Genomic DNA, 21,274 nt, shown 5'->3' on the forward strand with positions numbered 1-21,274 from the left:
TAGTCCCAAGCAATATTCGTGAATATCAACCCATACATTAAATACATTAGATCGATTGAGTATTAATCGTAAAAGAGATTCAAAGCCTTACACACTATCCTGAATGTACGAGTAGCTGTTATGGCTTTTAGTTCATTTTCGTTCAAAGCAGAGTCGAATGAAACGTTAGCGTTAGACGTTGTCAAATTGAGGTAACTGTAACGGGTTAAAATTGTGTTTGATAGGTTTCGTCGGATAACTTTCCAGGAGGGTAATTGTCGAGAGACTTGATTGCTGGATCCGATTTTTTATTTTCTGCTTCTGTTGATGGAGCGTCTGTCTTTTTACGGAGATGCTGAAGACACGAAACAAAACGAGATGAATAGCAACATTCACTTAAAAGTATTTAATTCAATTTGAAAGATCTACTAAATAAGGTTTAAGGTTTTGTCATACACATTTATATAATATCATGCTCTCTGTGTTTTACATTGCTTTATTTTTCCCCACATGTGGCCTAAAGTCCATTTTATACACAAGAATGGTTTAGTTTTTGTACTAACAGTTATCACCCCCTAAAGCCTGGTACTCATTATCACATCAGTTGATAAGAAACTGTCTTTAAAATCCCTTACTGAAGGGTCATCACCAGGGCCAGAGTTTTACAATCTTTGTAATCTGTCCTATTATGTCACTGGCAATATGCAGGGTGTTGTTACAAGAAAAGACGGCAACATCCTATATCAATCACTGTTTATATCCAGGTACTACTAATTCACACCCGAGACGAGTGGGATATCTTTGTAAAGTGACTTACCCAACGGTACAACCTTTGGGCCAGAGTTTTGCCGGTCTTTGAACCTCATCATCTCACGCCACGCTCAAATTTGCTTGACTTTTGCTACAAGACGAGATTTCGCACCGGCAAGTCCCCGCTGCAAAAGTCTAAATTTGTAAGGACCTCAGTAAATGAAAATAGTGCGTATAATTTGTAGTAATGTCTTGTACAAGTACTAACTGTGATTCAGATGTGAGAGTTTAATTCTTTGTTACAAGCTAATGGTCCCAGGCAATCATTGCCTGACTGTAAGTTGTCCAAATTATGATAAATTAAGTGTGGATAAGTACAATATGGAGAATTAATGGGTTACGCAATATACCTTCTCATGGTTTGTTTGTTTTTAAGGGTTTTACGGCGCTTGCAACACATTTAGGTTATATCAGTGCCAGTAAAAAGGAAGAAAATGGGATAGTAAAAAGTTCTAGAATTACATTTAAAGCACCCAAGAGAAAGTAAGACAAAGGGGAACTGGGAACAAATCGGGATCAGATGTAGATTCCAAGAGTATACTGCCAATGTATTTATAGTTTGAGATCACCTATAAGTCTCACACAAGCACAAAATCCAACAAAGAGGAAAACACTCAAATGCTTACATTACACATTCAAAATAACAAATATAATAATACATAACAGAAAGATGATTTACAAGGAAAAACAATATCTCCCAAAACAAGAACTATGCATTTGACTGTCTCCCTCTCAGCCAAGACTCCGGCCAAGGCCAGAACAAAACCAAGTAATCTCATTCTAAGACAAAGACAGAAAGCATGTTGGAAAACATATAAGGGGATAGAAGACACAGTATGTACCTCCCTGCGCACTATGGGAGGTCAGGAACCCCACCCAGTACCTTATCATGACTTAATGTGTAAAAGTACAAAGCATAGATATAAACTTATACACACCTGAAAACAGCCGTAACTGTCATACTTCAGGGGCAGAATACCGGAGTGAAAGATGTAATGTGTCAAGAAGGAAACGCTGATGATGCTGAACATGGATATAAGCATAGCCAGTGTGCGGTATGGAAAACGCTGAGCACCACTGGCGTACCTGAGAATTGAGATATTTATACATGTCATTACAATCAATGGGAATTCTTAAAGTTTAATCCGCGAAGCTCACTTTACAAACAAAGGGACCGGTTTCGAAGGTTTAGTCGAGATATTTTTGACCTCTTGTTCATCCAGCAGTGATTGGGTAGCTGAGTCAGTAAGATATCATGGAATTACTTTGCGACTTTTTAGAATAGCATCTATACAAAGAGTATCAAGCGATCACTATTGTCTGTTTAACGCTATAGATTTCGGGATAAGCTCCTGCTCCAGGGGCCATATGGCTCTGAGGATTTACTTATTAAAAATGAAATCAACGGGGCAGTAGATGAGCGCCCCCCCCCCCCGCCCCCGCCCCGGACACACATAATACACACACACACACACACACACACACGCGCGCGCGCGCGCACACACATTGGCAAAATAAAAAAAAAGTCTCAGACCTATTACTTCAAAACAATTTTAAGAAGTTTCTGGTTTGAAATTTTTGACAATTTGGGAGTCATTTTGATAATTCGATATCTGAAGTAATGGTTTTCTGGCTAATGTCTCTTTAATAAGTGGCCTGTCCTTGTACTGCAGCAGTATATTTGTACTACTTATACAACTCTCACACATCTAGATTTTATATTTCGTGACCTTTAGCCCAAACCCATCACACCTTGCTCGTAATGGGAGGCCACTTGAGGCTGGTCTTGGAGCTCAGTCCGTTAGTATCTACCTAGCGTTCCCTTTAGATAATTCGAAATCCCGAGACTTATTTTCCAACTCTATAAAGGTGATGGTCGATTTAGAAGGTTTTTTTTTGTAAAAGCTGACCTCTAAGACGTTCCAATTTCTACTGACTCAACACTGTATTATTCCCATTGTGTTCATAAAATTGCTACCCTGTTGCAATATACCATGTTTTTGTTTGTTTGTTGCTTTAGGTCTCTTCCAACACAATTGAGGTTATATGAGAGACCGCTGAAACAAAAAAACAAGCAATCTAACAAAAATAGTACAAATGTAAATCAAAATCATAACCTAAAGATATCATAAGCTAAATTATAAATAACCAAGAACAAACAGGCAGAGGATTTACAGGAAAAAAAATATCCCCTGTCAAAAATACAATCACAAACCAAAGAAGCAGGATAGGCTAGTAAAGAGAAGAAGAAACGACATCACTATCGGATCGTACACCCATGCGAACATCATAGGTATATGATTCAAGGGTGATACTCCCATCCAACCACCCGCAATATACCATGTTAATATAATACGATTGCCATTAAATTGTCTTCGAAATTCTACTGATCATGATTTCAAATTCAATTTGAAATTTGTTACTTACCTCGATATGGCAGATACCGATTGCTTATCTTTAGTTGACCTTTTAAAATGTGTATTGTTTCATTTATGCATATGTATATTTTGGTTGCAAAAACAACCAAGGTAGTTTATGAGTTTTATGTCACAATGTAAGTATGATGACGTTTTACTGGTCTATAATGCAGAAAAATACATATTTTGATGGTTTTAAATAACCACTGTTTTACGTCTTAATCGTAATAATTATTTATTTAAATATTGGATTTAAAGTTCAAATTATGGAAGTGAAGTATTATATGATGCTTTCATTAAAGAGACGTAATTTCATTCCAAACAAAGCAATAAACGTAAATTTCATTTTGATCTTTTTGACTTGACTCAATTCTCTTCATCTTTTTCAGCCCTACAGAAAACCCGATCGACGTGATGAGATACATAATATAAAACGATGACCTACCAGGGAAATTTGATGACCGCGTCTATATGAAGTTCCGAGTCACCACCAATAAACCGGAAGAAAGCTCCGAGGATGAATCCAAGCAACGAGCCGTAACCGTTCGATTGGCGGATGTAGAAAACACACACCAGCTGAGGGAAAAGGAGTACATAGACCAGATCACCACACATGACGAAAAGGTTGTAAACAGACTTGACTTCGATAGCCAGGATGCATGCCAGTGTGCCAATCACAATCTGGGCAGCTCTCATCACCCATACTTGCACCGTTTCTGAGGGCTGTAGAGATTATTTGAAGAAAAGGAAAATAAGTAAATTGTTTACTCATACGTAGAAAATAATAAATGAAATACAGTGTGTGTATGTGTGTGAGAGAGAGAGGGGGGGGGGAGGGAGAGAAAGAAAGATAGAGAGAAAGAGAGAGAGAGAGAGGGGGGGGGAAGAGAGAGAGAGAGGGATAGAGAGAGAGTGTGTGTGTGTGTGTGTGAGTGTGTATGTGTGTGTGAGAGTGTGTATTCACCGTGAGTTTAGTCTTATACTATTCTAATAGTCCTAAACAGACGAAATCCCGGCCAAGAGGGAGACATCAAAATTGTCACATTATTAATATTACTAACATAATGATGCAGGTAGATAACTTCTGGTCCATAAACATATTCTCTTATATTACAAATCTAATATCAAGAAATTATTGCGAAAAACCCAAGCAAAATTATACAAAATAAAAATCAACATGTGTCAAGTTTGAAAGCATTCTTCAGGTTGGCAAACGATATTTTAGGTTATGAATCAAAACATCAGCTACCAACATTTGCAAGTGAAAAAGATATGGCTGATAATTTTTTGAAGATCTTTCTTGAAAAGTAACATGCGAATCTCGTTCGATAATAACTTGAAATTTCAGAAATACAAAATGACAAAAGCATTTCATAGAGATGATTTCACGAATTTTAAAGAAATACACATGTACAAACTACGAAACTAGTAAATGAGTCAGAAAGAGTTGCCAGTTAGACCTGATGTCGACCTGTTTACTGAAGCAGTCAATAAATTGTGTTTTGCCATATTATATCACGAACATAATAAATAACTCTTTAGAATAAGACATTTCCCCTAAAGAATACAAAACCGGCATTGTTAACCCATTTCTAAAACAAACAAACAAGCGCTCGGCTTGGATAACCTGATAAACAGCGGGCCCATTTCCAACTTACTATACTATAATACCTTAACATTATTTGAAAACGTTTTTCTCGAACAGTTAAATGAACACCTTGGAACTCATGGCCTCCAAGGGTCTCTTCAATCAGAGTAGAGAAAATGGCACAGCACAGAAACTGCCCTCCTGTGGGTTGCCTCCGTTTTATAAAAAAAAAAATTAAAAAAAAAACAAAAAAAACCTACGGACAACAGAGACAAAACTGTTAAATTTTCTCGGCCTGACAGCCACATCTAAATCTTTTGACCACGAGATCATCCTTCTGCGACAACAAAATAATTTCGGCATCCAAGAAATAACATTTAACTATCTTACAGGACGACACCAAAAATGATTGTTGGAAACTCCTACCCCAGCGTACCTCAAGACTCCGTCTCGGAGTAATACTCTTTGTACTGTACACATCATTCCTACGCGAACTCAAATCTGTGTTTTTATTTTAACTGAGGCCATTCATTATCCACTGGAGCTACCCAGCTCACGAAATTGAATTTGGGTCCTATTTTAGATCTAGATAGGTATATGGGATGATACTCCAGCATGCAATATATTTTGTAACTTTTAAATCTGAAGGGAACTACGGGCTCTTGTCAAAAACCCTCGCGACATTCCAGGTTTAAGAGTTTTTGATCAGATGAGGGTCATTTAAATCGATCGATATTTGAAGGACGAACTTTTTGGTCAAATTTTTTTTAATGCAGGTCTCTCCAGAATACGACAGTTAATTGGTTTAAAAACATGAACTTAATCCAAGTCTCATAATTTTTATTCATAGTTTCACTTTTTAACGTCTGAACATCCAAACAATAATATAACAATAAAAGACTTTGAATCACATAAATGGTACTCACTTTTTTCCCTTTGAACAAGGCATAGATGACGCAGAAGACATTTCTAGAAAACATGGAGGAAGAAGACAAAATGGAGGAATCAGTGGAAGACATGACAGCGGCTGAGACGGCTCCCAGCCCGATGAAGGAAACAGCGGTGGGACAAAGGTGTTTCATCACTAGAGGGAGAGTAAGGGTGCTGTCATCGCTGGTAATCGCTGGCTTACCATCACTGGCGGTCGGTCAATAGAGCGAAGTTGTTTTGTGCCGCCCTATATTTTCCGTAGATTAGCATGTCAACCAAACAAAAAACTTCAATTTTAAAATTTTGATAAAATTAAAAATTTAGCATATACTGCTTTTTGTTTTGAATTTAATATTTGATGACTCGTGCGTCGCTCCACGAAGGTAGCGTCAAATCGGCACGTTTCATCTTTCCCCCGTTGCCTGCGCGGGGTGACAATGAGCGGAGGGTGTGGTGTGGTGGGGAAGTTTTTTTTGTTTATATGAGCCAGTATTCGTTTGGCCGTCCTGTCCTTATCCTATACTCTGTTGTACCTTGAAGAAAGTTAGTTACCACTCCCCAATCTCCCTCCACCCACCCTCCCCAACTAACTATTGTCTTTCACTGCTAAAATAATTAGGCCAAGACGGCCAATCTAGCGATGCACGCCCTGAGGTCCTACTTGGATAAATTAAAACCCTATCAGTTTTATCACTGAAAGAAGAGGCTTTGCTTCACTTAGATATACGGATGAAGAGAATGGCAATAAATATATATTTTATCATTGTTGATTTTGCTTAAATATATACTAAATATAAAAAAGAACAGTAAACAAAGTATGCACCGAGAAGAGCCCCATGGTACTATAAATAAAAATCCCTGACCCCACGGAGTCCTTCATCCCCGCACACTCCCAACGATCCCTACTCAACTTGTATTGTGTGCATTGTCTAATAATAGTATAATCATAAAGATGTCGCTGATTGTGTGTGAAGTTAACAAGTGCTTTGCTTTTGGAATTAAATGTGGATTTTTAAATTCAATTATTCTAAAGTTGTGTGTCATACCGTTCGTATTCAGAGAAAATGTATTATCGCTGTTGTCATTGTTTATGAAACCTACCTGTTTTTATCTTGAATCATTTTATTTTAAAAAGTTATTTCTGTAATTTGTAACCAATCATGAATCATGTTGATTTTTTAATTGAAGATCGATTCCGACACTTATCCCCTCAAGAGAAAACAGTGGTGAAAGATTTAGGTCCACACAAACCAGTGAATTTTAACTTAGTTTCTAACACACCGAGGAGACAGCGCCGATTTAATAATGATTATTTTTAAAATGTTGAATGGCTTACTGCCAGTGAAAGCCGTAAAACGCTTCATTGTTTTTATTGCTTGATTTTTGGTGATGTATGATATAACGGACAACAGGAGGATTCAGTGATATTTCGCACATCCCTCAGGCACTGAAGAAACATTCTGAATCAAATCGCCATGTCACAGATGCTGTTAAATATAAACTTTTCAACGTTGTAGATATAAGAAATCAGTTGGAAACAGGACATGCTGCGTCTGTGAGTCGTTATAATGAACAGGTGAAAGTTAACAGACAAGTTTTGTCCAAGATAATTGATGCTCTTTTGTGAGTACGTCTCGTTAATATTCTAACACACACACACACACACATACACGCACACACAAATACACGCACATATGCAAACAATTGCAATACCCCCTCCACACACATACACACACACACATACAAAGTAGGTCAAATTAAGATAAATTAACTAGACCAATAAAATTTGATTCTGTATTTCGGATTTGTGCCGCCTTAAATACAATGTGACCAACCGCCCCTGCTTACCATAGTCTGTCTGGGTCCAGTCTGAAGAAGAGCAAGATGTTCAGTGATTTTAATTAAGTTTAACACAATACAATACAATATCTAATAAAAGCTAAACCAAGCCAATAGGGTGGCCTTTGGTTCCCTGTCACAATGATAAATAACTGATATGCATTAGCATGATATAAAGTACAGGATATAAATTCTAAAATAAAGATACATTACTCATCAAATTCAAACTTAGCAGTTCTTGAACAGGCGTGGAGATAGTTCCAAATATGTAGGGTTCTGAAAATTAAAGACTGGGTACGTATTGAGGATTAACATCGCTCTTCGGAGATTTTAAAACCCTACCTATTGTTGACGTCAAAACCGCGTATTGGAAGAACTCTCCAGAATTAAAGTTGTCCATCTTGTGTAGATCTTTTAAATTTGAATTAGATCACCTCTAAGTCTTTCGTACATTAAAGAAGGAAGTGAATGGCGTCCCGATCGTTCCTTTCAAGGCAAATAATATAATTCAGCGACAGCATTAGTGGCCCTCCTTTGGACATTCTCCACGGCTATGGACTGTCTTTTATACATCGGGCTCCACATGCAATTTGCATACTCCGAAGTGGGTCTCACTCAAGTCTTAAATAACGTTAAAAACACAATACAATCCAAATGACTTCTCTCCCCTTTCCACCTAGGAGTGATTGGGTAGTTGGGTCAGTTAGATCTAGCGGAAAGTACTTTGCGATAGACTAGCGTCCTATCAAAAGGGTAGGAAGCAATTGCGATTGTCCGTCTCAAGCTATATAAACCGGGATAAACTCTGGCTCCATGGACCTGGCGGCTATGAGGGACTACTATTTTATACAAAACAATATTCAATCCACTAAATGTGGTCAATGAGCTTTACAAGGACCCTTAAAAATATTTGTAAAAGAATATGAATATACCAGCTTAAAAATAAAATTTAAAAAAAACTCTCTACAACAAATAACAAAAACAACTACAACGGCAATTCTTCACATTAAATCCAGATAGACAGGAAGAAAGTTCTCGACTTCTAACAGCTTAGTATTCACTTTGACAAGGGGCTCAAATAAGGAGCAACAGTGATAATTTAGCAAGAGACGTGACGCTTGTAAGGCGCTATTACAACCCTTTTCTTCTTCGTTTTTTACGAATAAGAAATTGCTGTTGCAGCTATTCCTTTTCCACTTAAATGTGAAGGGCTTTTTCCAAAGACTCAATTTGCGGACCTATATCATGGGAATTCGAACCCTGGACCTTCAGGTCACAAGACGAATGTCATCCAGCTGACCACAAAGCCGCACAGAGACTAAGACCCGTCCTCAATATGGATTCAGATATAATAGGTACGGATGTGTTTAAGAATTTAGAACTATTGTCAGTGTAGGGTCTGTGACAGAGAGGCCACGGAGTTTAGACTGGTAAAAAAGTCAAGCGGTACTCAGCATGATGGGGTGCAATCATTGCGTTATATATTCTGACCTTGGGTTTAAGGACTTGGATAAAATACAAATTACCCCACTCGACTCAAATATAAATTAGTACCTACTAATAGACTGATACTGACATTACAAACGTACTAGACGCTGACAAAATAGATCCGTTCGAATGTACATAAATAAAACCTTACTGGTAGAAGCTGCCACCGCCCCCATCAATACAGCAGGTACAGCCATGAACACACAACCAAAGGCACCAACGACACTCAATACCTGAGCCACTCGCACGGTCTTGGCGGCCAGAGCTCTTTGCCAGTATACCTGACATAGAAATAAATAAATGAGTTTTAAGATCCTGATGATACTATGGAGGGTTGATCAAATATGAATTGGCCTGACGATGAAGGAATCGTTCGGTTCATATGATATTTTCATGAAAGCAATGGGAACTTCTGATATGCACTTTTTATGTTACTCCGCATCGACACACACACAAACCACAAATTCAGCTTTGTCAAAAGGAAGCTATAGTAAATGAAATAGAAAAGAAACTGTTGTGAAATTCTCCTAGCGTTTGTGAACAAATATTTTTGACAGATTGGTGACAGTGGATGAAACTTGACGCTGTCATTTCATTATTCTGCCAGTATGATTCAGAGATGAAATACCGCTCAAAGCAATGGGGAACCCCGAAAGAGCCAATTCCCCAAAAGGGCAAAGATGAGCGACTCTGTGATAAAGGGCATACTCATCCGGGTTATTATTTTTGGCACAAGGAAGATATCATTTCGTTCGACGATCTTTCAAAAAAAAAACAAAAAAAAACAAAAAAACAATGAACGGGAAATACGACTTACAACTTTTGAATGGACTCATCCATGGAAGCTTCGAAATGGAGTTCTACTTTTGCAGGACTCTGTGCGTATTATCTTGACGCAATGTAAACAGCACATCAGCAGATGATGATTATAATTGCTGGAAAGAAATCTTACATCATCCTTCTTACCAACTCGATTAGGCTCCTTCAGATTGTTTTGCGTTCCTTGCATTGAAGAAATATATCAAAGGAAAGCGTTTTGAAGATGAAATTGAAGTTTTAAAAGATTCAGAAGACTGGTACAAGGCCAAATCCAAAACCATCTACTTTGAAGGACTTTTCTATGTCAAGGAGAGATGGAATAAGTAAACCACTTTAGCTGAGAACTATGTAGAATAATGTTAGTAAGTTTACATTACACAAGTATCGGAGCATTTCTTCATATTCAGGGCAATGTATAATTGATCAACCTTCGTACTACTACTACTACTACTACTACTACTACTACTACTACTACTACTACTACTACTACTACTACTACTACTTCGTCTTCTTTTTCTGCTGTTGCTGCTGCTAATTGCTTTGATATTAACAAGACATAAGGCTATCCTGAAATGAGTTCCAAACTTGCAGAATTACAGGAGGGGAAGAAACGAGCTTTCCTTAACTTGCCTTTTTTTGCTTTTGTTTATAATAAAATTGTACGGTTCTGTCTTCAGAGCACACGATTCGTTGAAATAAGTTGCGATTTTGAAGTTGTTCATGTGCAGATACACACAAAAAAATAAATAAAAGACGTATTGTTAAGTCATTCTCAGAATACCGCGGGCTGAGGAGGAAATGAAGTATGGCTTGATTTAAGACAAGAACATACTTATTTATCAAATCGGGCGCCATAATGAAATATTTTAGAAACAAATATTTGGGGATGAAAAGGAAAAATACCAATGGTGATTAGAAAAGGAAACAATAGATGGCTGGGTTGGAGTAGCAACGCACAAGCGGGCAGACTGAGTTGAACACTGCTCCAAACATTTTTAAAAAATACAATAGTTCTTGGAGGGATCAGCCAACAATATACGTGATATATAGACAGATAGATAAATGAATCAGTGAGCGAGCGCGCGCGAGAGAGAGAGAGAGAGAGAGAGAGAGAGAGAGAGAGAGAGAGAGAGAGAGAGAGAGAGAGAGAGAGAGAGAGAGAGAGAGAGAGAGATTTTACCTGCCATGGAATTCCCCCAAAAATGAGAAGCAGAGCATAGTCCATGTAAAGACCGAACTCCATAGAGGTCAGTTTGCCCACCCATCGGTCATCGCTGTCCTTCGTGATGTCCATAGTTGCCTCGTGTGTCATGGAGAAGGGCACACACAACCACTTTTAAAGAAAAAATAGGAGGTCAGGTGTTGTTTTTTAGACTTAGCAGATGGTGTTTGGAGTATATATTGATAACACTTGCTTAACCCAAAGTAAGCAAGCAATTGCTAAGTTAGGGAATTAAAAGCGCCAAGAACTATTTGAAATAAAACGAAAGGACGTTGCACTGAAATTTGGAATCTTTTAAAACCCTTTCACAGAGAGACTAAATTACTATCAGAATAAAATTGGTGACGATTCGTCTCAAAACGGTATTATGTTGAAGTGGACCTTTAAGATTAAATTTTAAGCTTAACTTATGACATTTGAGCAAAGATATTAATGACCCTATTGAAGAGAGTGAGTTTTATATAAGATGTAACTAAAAATAATAATGTAATGTAAAAATTTGTTTATTTATTTTTAAAACCATTATGATGAAACAAATTTAGGAGGTGAGTTTTATTTTTTACAATTAAATTTCAATGTAATCAATAGATAAATAAACCTTTCTTTGAAAAAAATATAAAGAAATCAATATTCAAAGGGGAATAATTGAATTGTAATTTTGAAAAAGAAAAGGGTTGGACAAGGAGTTCAGAACCGGAAGCGAGGAGAATGTTTGACGTCAAATTAGTGTTTATTATCCAACGCCTCACCAAACCGATAAAGATAAAAATTAGCTGGATGACATCCGTATAAGCGACGGAGTAGAGACCTCCGATGAGAGTATACATGACGGAGATGGCAGCGGATATGATGATGGCGGTCTCCAGATTTATGTCCAATATCACCTTCAATGTGGCACCTGAGAAAAGAAGTGAATGGATGTAACAGTTTTCAGGCCAAAATGAAAAAAAGAAATTGCTCTGTCGGAGTAAAGCAAATTTACCTTAGTGCTCATAAAGACTTCTGGCGTGTCGACTTGATTTCTTAAACGTGAGATTGTACATAGCGTACTTTCTACTATATTTACTCAAGCCAACGGCAACACTTAACATGCATTGCGCATGTAAGGCTTTACTGCATTTCTTTTTTTCTGGACAAAGATTGAGCTGTTTTTAGCCAGGACCTTATTTTACACCTGCTTTATATGATAAAATGATGTGGATAAAGAGCTTTCTCGAAGATTCAAATTTGAGCCGCCCGCATGCAATCGGATTTGTACCGATCGGAAGTCGAATGCCTTACATTGGACCAGAAAAAGTCGCACACATAGATTAAGTTGTTTTACCTAGAGTAAAATCATGACCGTCTCGGAAGTAATTTATCATTTCTATGAGCTAAATTGTATTATATCATTATTCATTCTATTGCGATTGAAAGATCAAATCAGTGACTGCTTTAACAGATATTTAACTATATAGGCGACAATGTGCTCTGTTTTGCTAGAAAATTAATAATATTTTCACAAAATTATATCGCCATGACTACATTCTGATACAAGGACTACAAAGAGTACTGTATGACTTGTATAACAGAAATACAAAGGCATTAGTCAATCAAGCAAATAATGGAGTTTATAGTTTCAACTCATCCAATTCGGTTTTGTCAAAAAATGTAGAAGAAAAAGAAAACGTCAAAAACCAAACGAGGAGACAAAAACATAAAAAAGGAACAAAACACCCAATAAAAATCAAAAAATAAAAACAAACCAATAAACAGCAAAACAAAAATCGATATGTTCTTTGACTAGCATTATTTTCTTGACTGACATTACCAATCTTACGCATACCCGCCAAAACTGAGTCACATGGATATTATCACTGAACCACCAATGTATGAGCCAGATGTTCTACTAATTGCTCCCTTCCTCTCCAAATAGTAATCATAAAAAACAATTCAGAGCAAAAACACTTGTCCCTTTTTGCCAAAGTTTATCAAAATTCCTATAGCGTTTAACAGACATTGACAATTAATTAATTAATTACTTGAATAAGACTATTGTTTCTCGTAAAGTGCTCCTCGCCAGAATATAATACATTGAGCTACATTAATACTGCTTGGTGGGAAAAAAGGGGGGATGGGGAGATTCAGGGGCAAAAAAATCTCCGCTGCACGCGGAATTGCTTCTGAATGAATTCTCTATCAGTGAGCTATCGGGACATACCCTCCCCCACCCCCTCCCCTAACTTACCAAGAGCACCTAAAATCGCTCCAGTCCAAAAGATATCCCCAGTCACTGCTGGTAGGTAAAGAAGACAGCTCATCAAGTTGCCAAACTTCCAGTGAAATGGATCAAGCATCGTGGTGAACCCCGAGTTTCTCATCTTGTCTGCAAAGAATACACCGCCTGGACAGAAGTCAAACAAAGGAACAAATAAAAGCATTTCTGCAAATTCAAGACGCCAATCTCTGGGTCAAAATGCTTCATTTTCCCCTCTATTGTCTTCATGGAACTAAATCTGTAACCAAGCAGATAACAAATTTTGTACTGCACACGAAGGGAAACCATGAAAATGCTGGGGTGAGTTGAGTACAATTTTGTATTCGAAAACCCAAACAATTCAAAACATATTTTCACGCAAGAAGCAAAGCAGAAATGTTGAATCTCATTCAAGGCGTATTTTCATTGTGTAAACATGTTTGTACAATTGTATTGAGGCGTTTTCGGCTCTATAAAAGACTAATAATTGTAAGCTTCCCTATTTTTTAAAAAATAAACGATCGCAGATTCCAGGCAGTTTCTGATCGCCTTTGAATGATCACGTTATGCGCATCTAATCTAGCTGTAGGACATGAACATCTTAACATTATGCCGTACCCTAACAAAACAAATGTATTTTTCATTAATTTTCGCCAAATATTTTACTTATCTCAAACACCGATCGAAACTGACTATCAACTTGTCGCAAATGTTCTAACCGAAGACTTTAAATATGTCGTAGGTTTTACACTTTTGAAAAGTTGATGGTTATGGTATCTTATTCCATCAATAATATTAGTAAAAGTTTTGTCAGAGCAAAGCAATGTAGAATAATCCACCCTGGTAACAAGAATGTATATATGCTATGAGTTTAGGTATAATACTTAACTGTTTTGCCCACCAGAAGACTCGTATCGATACACAAAGTTAACCTTAAAAGTTGATAGCCTGATTACGATAATTTAGTGAGAACTAATCACTCAACTGGCGGTATACACAATAACTAAAAGTCGAGTAACGTCAACTTCATTCGTTCTATACAAAGTTAATTTACCAATGAGCAGGCTAATGCCAAATCCCAAGGGTGCCTGGCACCAGACTAGTCCAGAGTGAGCTACTGCTTCAGCACTACCGTTGATGTAACCTCCCCCGACCCATGTGGCTGGAAATTAGAAAGGTAATAACAAAATTAAACATATGTCAAAAGTAGCTGAATGAAATTGGAATTTAGTCAATGAAGAGTGGTTGGGAGGAGGTAAGTGAGGATATTATGCATGATAGATTCAAGCAAGGCTTGATTCAAGCTGAGACGGGGGCGGGGGTTAGTTAAATTTGCAGTACTTTTGGTGAAATGTGCATATGTCTGTTTAAATCAACTGTGGTTTGCTATAGTTTACCTGTAATTGTTGCTGTAACCTCCCCCGACCCATGTGGCTGGAAATTAGAAGGGTAGTAACAAATTCAAACTTATACCTGGAAAGCTAAAAGCCAGACAAAAGTAGCTAAATGAAACTGGAATTTAGTCAATGAAGATTGGGGTGGGGGGGGGGGGGGTGCAGGGGTAAGTTAGATGAGCATATTTTGAAAGGTTTAAGACGAGAAGGAGAGTGAGTTTAGTTAAACTTGCAATAAATTCAGTGAAATATGCTTATATTAATGTTTATATAAAGTAGTGGCAGTTTGCTCTAGTTTACCTGTAATTGTGAACACTCCAACTACATAACCAAGAGAACGGTTGGCAAGCATGCTGTCATCAATTTTCAAGTTCTTGGCCCTGAACCCGGTTTTCCTAGCTGCCCATATTCCGATGGCCAGGATGACAATGTAAAAAACGATAATGGCGATGAGGCCTCCAATATCCACAGCCATGGTTAATGATGGTGATCAAGATAACAGAAACGACGACGACGACGATGACTTATATGAAGATCTAGATGCTGTTGATAGATGATGGCGTCTTTATGACAGAGAAGAAAATATAGTTTGATTTTTTAAAATACACCATGAATTCGTTGAGATGATATTATGACTGTGGGTATCTTGGGATATCAAATGATTTAGTAATAATGTTAGGACGATAATAATTGATCAATCGTTCGATTTTTGTTGAAATAAGAGTTCTCAAATTGTTTCATCAGCGAGGCTGAGTCAAAGAGTAATGTGACTATGCTCATCACCATAAAACAAATTGAGTCAATGCCATGCATCATGCCCCAAATTGAAGCTTCGTATTAGCGGATTAGAATGTTACTTATCAACAGAGTTTCCGCCTCTCTCGATAGCCACAGTCCCCCTTTTGTAAGGCCGTGTATCCGGTCCTCGCAAAACTGAGTTTAATGAACTTTGTGCCAATTTTTCACTACTGTCTTCACCATCTTCAAAGCTACGTTCCCCCCACTGACTCCTTCAGTGGACCAAAATGATGAAAGTCCGAAGGTGTCAAGTCTGGTGAATAAGGAGATCGAGACAGCAAAACACAACACGGCAACATTCAACAAAAGAAACAAATTGACATCTTCATGCAGACATAGAAACAAGCATCTTTTGTGAAATTTTGAACACCACAACCGCAAATTTACGTACGATGACAACCGGAAATAAAAATTAATCACAACAATCTACTTCGACTGTCACTTCCTGAAAAGAACCAAATGCTCGAAATAATATTTTAGAAGATTAACAAAACTATACTTAAAATATTTTATCTATCATCATTTATCATCAATTAAACTACTCTCTCTCTCTCTCTCTCTCTCTCTCTCTCTCTCTCTCTCTCTCTCTCTCTCTCTCTCTCTCTCTTATCCCTCATTTTACATCTCACTCAAGTTAAATAAAGTTCTCCTTTTTGGTTATTTTAACAAATTGTAACTTCCCACCCCATAATAATATTTGTCCACCTAAGATATGTGTTATTTAAATATAACCAATAATATTAATAGATCATTGACCCTACAAGGGTAATTAATTGATCATTTACATTTCGTCTCCAACAGAGAATACCGGCCTTTTACACCTTTACATACGCGGACTAACACACTCCATACACAGCGCGAGTCAATGGCCTTAACAAACGATAATGGCTATAACCTTCGGCCAAAAAGAAAAGCAAACAAAACAAAAAAAAAATAAATAAATAAATAAATAAAAAGAAAGAAAAACACTGGCCAAATGCAGGTTTAGGATTTTGTCATTGGGCATTCGTCGAGATTTCGCCCATGGAAGCCAGGTGATTTATAAGCTTTTGCTACTATTTGATAGATGTCTTGGGTACTGTCAAGATTATTTTTTTTTTAAATGTCTATACTGCAGAGAGAGTTAAGCGAACAAAAACTGTGTAAATGTCTATACTGCATACATGCAGACAAAACTTAGGCATTCGCAAACGTACAAAACGCAAAGATAATGATCTGACATAAATTTTGCCCAGAAATAAAGGCGGGGTATACACTTATGTGGCCAATGATAAGGAAAGAAAAAATAGAAATGGCAGAAGAATGGTGTATATATATATATATATATATATATATATATATATATATATATATATATATATATATATATATATATATATGTGTGTGTGTGTGTGTGTGCCAATGCATGACATAATCAGTCGGAAGGTGAAAATTTTGGATTTGCAATTTTTTTAAAATTTCATTTTCTGAAAGAATATGCTCCCCAGGGCATTTATTTGATGTAAAACGGGAGTTGTTGTCAGTTGTATGGGACTCAAATTTCATACTTTTTCAACTTGACTGGCTGTAAAAATATTTAGAAGGTAAATTAAGCTTATACCCTGGTCTAGATATTTCCCGAAGGTGTACAAAAGGGTTGATTTAATCATTTATGATATGAACTCATTTTAGATCAAAATTCATCAACTAAACTTGGCAACATCTCCGTTCAAACTTTTTCACCATCCGACTGATTATGTCATTCACTGTAACATATTATGGGCACATCTTTGCCCTCTCTTTCCTTGTGACACATCTTTAGTTCCTTATTTATAATTTCAAATAAAATAGAAAAATTTCAACAAGAAAAAAATTACTTCGATTAAAATGACTTTAAATTTTCCAACATGTCTCAAATAAAACACTGTCCACTCATTGATATACACACTCAACGGATTAATTACAACATTACATAGGCAACAGACCTTTTTTTTTTTTTTTTTTGCTCCAAGAAAAGCAAAAGAATGGAACAGAAATACTAACAGCATCAGATCGTGTATAATTCCTGGCCGATTTGAACGCATGACGCAGCGGTTGTACCTGACCACCCCCCCCCCCCCTTGAACTAAAGCGGGTGATTTTTCATGAAGTTATGGTCAGGTGTGTGGGAAAGGTATCCAGTAACTTTTCTCAAATTTCATACTTTTTCAACGTGACCAGCTGTAAAAAATATTTAGAAGTGAAATGAAGCTTTTCCTGTAGATGTACATAAAGGGTTGATTTAAGCGTTTATGACAAGAACTCATTTTTGATCAAAAATGACCTTCTAATTAAACTTGGCAATATCTCAGTTCAAACCTTTTCATCATCCGACTGATTATGTCATTCACTGTAACAAATAATTAAATTAAACGAGTGCCTGCTCGTAATAGTCTTTATATCTCCTCCAATTCCGGCAAGATGATCCATCAAACAAGATGTCTGATGTCAACAGCAGTCACCCATGTCTTCTAAAGCGAACAACTTAGTGGTAAATTATCTTGAACAAGGGGGAAAAAATGAAACTGCCTGAAGCGGGCTCGAACCTGGGACCTTCCGGGTCACAGTGCAATGTTTTAACCACTCAGGTCACTTGGCCTCATGGCATTAGGTTGCATAACTTAGTAGCGGTATGTAAAGACATATTCTTATGATTGGGAAAGTAAAAAAGGTGAGGATGGATGATCTTTATTGACGGTCAGCAGTTATGCTATTTAGGTTAGAAAATAAGATACATCCCTCTGACACCAGAAGATCGGTTTCACCAGGTATGTATCCAATCCTCCGGGAAGGATTTCACACATCCAAGGAAATCTGAGTTAGCAATTTCACATCACATTATTATTCTCTATTGTATAACAAATTAGTACCTCACCTTTTGTTCTATCTTTACTACGATGCTATCTCCACATAAACAAATACGCCACAACACATCAGAAAATTATGGAATAACTATCCAAGCTCACTGTGTTAGTATTCCATCCATCCAAAACGTTAGATAGGTGTGTCACATTGAAACAAGTCTGCGACACCAAAAGCTAAGTGAGTTGTTGGATTTTTTGAACTAAGCTTTTCACTTTTCAGGTCTACCAGTACACTAAATGCTTTTATTGTCATGGTTTTATGTCCTCTTTTGATATATTTAAATCATGGTCAAAAACTAGCAGGCTGATTCAAAACCAACGAACTTGAACCAAATTGATGGTTCCTTCTTGACCTCTTGTCATGCTAAGGCTGTCAAACTATGCATTTTTATGATTATCTGATAGTATGATGAGTACCGGGGTATTCAATCAAAATACATTGCTTACACCTTTGAAAATTAAGTCAGTTGTCGTATCGTATCTTATTAAAACGAGTATATTGAATATTTCAATGGTTCTAATTTTACTCAATTATTTTAAAAGCAATATTTTCTTTGCTCCTGTCATTGACCATAACGTTGAACCGACGACCTATATCCAAATTTAATACCTGAAGCAAGCAGTCCCACAGATCTGTAGCATCGCTCACAATTTTTTTTAAAAAGGTGATTTTAAAAAAATGCAGTGTTGTCAGATGCGATGAATTCCTTCATCAGTGTGTTAAAATATTGTGATAAATATTTATTGTGCGATTTACCTATTTGTCTATTTGACATGTCCTAAAAGTAGCCATGGAATTAAGGAATGTTTGCCGGGCCTTTAGTTGAATAGAAATAAATTGTCAAGGGGCAGGAACGATAGTAAATGACTTGCTACTCTTAAGCCTGAGCAAAGTAAGTGACTAAAGAAACCGGTTTCATGAATGCTTTCTAGTCACTGATTAGCTGGTCTCATGCGCTGTAAGGACCGTGACTAATTTGACTATTTTGTGCTGGTAACATCACACACTCTAATACACGATGGCAAGTAAGATACCAGCCTTCATACTTTCAACGCAAAAGATTTCCAAAAGGAAAATAGCAACACATCCAATATAGATAATATTTCGTTCCTCTTCGTATTTAAACTTACTTTTGCCATGATGAATCAAATCACGTGATATTGACTGTCGACTGGTCAGACTACAATGATGTCTATGATCGACTGTCAATTCTATATTTAGGCCAATGAAAGTTTCATTGAAACTAAAACAAATTGAACCAAAAAAAAAAAAAGAAAAAAAAGAAAAAGAAAAAACAGAAAGAAAAAAATACAAAAAAAGAGAAAGTGTGTTCAGATTAATCAAATTATTTCAGTCATTCATTCAATGCCAGCAGAATAACTTTTGTCTCGACTACGTTTATTTGTTTTTAATTGTTTTACGGCGCTTGCAACACATTTAGGTCATATCAGTGCCGGTAAAAAAGAAGATATTTGGATAATAAAAACATTCTATTTTTTTTTCTTTTTACGATAACTACTATGTTACTAGTGTGCATCTTGTGTGAGTATGTCTATGTCAATATTGTATTGTTATAAATGTGTAACCAAATGACAAATTGCCACTTTTTTTTGGGACAATAAAGAATTATACAATTAAAGGGATTTGAGGGAAAAAGAAGACAAGGGGAAAGGGTTCAAATAGAGAACATATATTGATTCCAAGAGCACACTATCAGTGTTCTTAGTTTGAGATCACCTAAAAGTCTCATCCAGACACAAGCACAGGTCCCCACTAAGTGGAATACACTCAAATGTTTACAAATCATATGTTAAGACAAAACAAAATAACAGTACATAACAGAGAAATGATTTACAAGGAAAAAATATTATCTCCCAAAACTAACTGTATATTTGACTGTTTCGCTCTCAGCCAGGGTATCCGGCCAAGACTAGGACAAAGCAAAGTAATCTCATTCCAAGACAAAGACAGAAAACAAGTTGGAAAACGGATATAGGGGGATAGAAGACACAGTATGTACCTCCCTGCCCACTATGAAAGGTCAGAAACCCCAACCAGTGTCTCCACTATACTTTCTAACCATTTGTTTATGGGTTGTTCTTTGACACAAACCCTTCGATTTCGACTCTTCGTCCACTAGCAACTCGCGAGCCGATTAGATTAATTTATTTTTAGTTTTTACTCACAAAAATGTGTTCTTTCAACGATCTGTACTATCTTATAGTTTTTAAAAAGCCAGTGTCAATAGCAATAGGACAGTTTGCCTCTGTCATTCGTAACCGACATATTTTCCTTGCGAATCGAAGCTCTCTCAATCTAAAAATAGTTGCTATCTTGTCGACGCTATGATGTATTCTTGTAACCGGTCTCAGACTAAGTTTGAAGTCCTGCTTCAGCAAATTACTCAAACTTGGACAAACTTTGTCCGAAGGTTCTGTGATTTTAGTCTGGGACTTGCTTAGTCAGCTCACATGAAATCCGATTTTTTCAAGTCCTTGACTAAAGTCAGATATAACTAGAGACTAAGCGCTAGTCCGCGTCCATGAAAACGGGCCATGGTTTGAATTTGAGCAAAACATGTTTTAGCTATAGTTATATAATGCAGGTTAGGAAAAGAATTTACTTGCTCCCACTGGGACTCATTGTTGTAACTTTATCAATGGCAATGTCTACACTGTGGCCATGCAAGGGGTGCTGCGGGATAAATTGTGTCATCGCTGTGTCCTTTAGAGGCATTACCTCACTCGACTCAGGTTTGAATGACTACTTGGCTATAGGCAGTGACTGAAATATAAAAAGTCGCGCAACTGGCGACTGGTAATGTATGAACTGGAAATATGGCCTGCTGGGGGAATTAATGAAACAATATTA

The 21,274-nt window shown here is 37.0% G+C and overlaps 1 protein-coding gene across 1 annotated transcript; it reads right to left on the reverse strand.

The window, feature by feature from the left end:
• Positions 1-88: 88 nt before the first annotated feature.
• LOC144973866 (high-affinity choline transporter 1-like) lies at positions 89-15,279 on the reverse strand. Its single transcript, XM_078916755.1, has 10 exons — positions 15,023-15,279; positions 14,383-14,490; positions 13,320-13,475; positions 11,842-11,990; positions 11,051-11,203; positions 9,145-9,332; positions 5,721-5,931; positions 3,652-3,929; positions 1,728-1,875; positions 89-334 (listed from the first exon to the last, which is right to left on the reverse strand). Exons 1-10 carry the CDS (start codon positions 15,195-15,197, stop codon positions 206-208), a joined length of 1,695 nt encoding a protein of 564 aa, XP_078772881.1. The 5' UTR covers positions 15,198-15,279; the 3' UTR covers positions 89-205.
• Positions 15,280-21,274: the final 5,995 nt, after the last annotated feature.

The sequence above is a fragment of the Berghia stephanieae genome, chromosome 5, assembly GCF_034508935.2.
Source record: "Berghia stephanieae isolate SIO BIC M18660-M18661 chromosome 5, UCSD_Bste_1.3, whole genome shotgun sequence".
Lineage (NCBI taxonomy): Eukaryota > Metazoa > Mollusca > Gastropoda > Nudibranchia > Aeolidiidae > Berghia > Berghia stephanieae.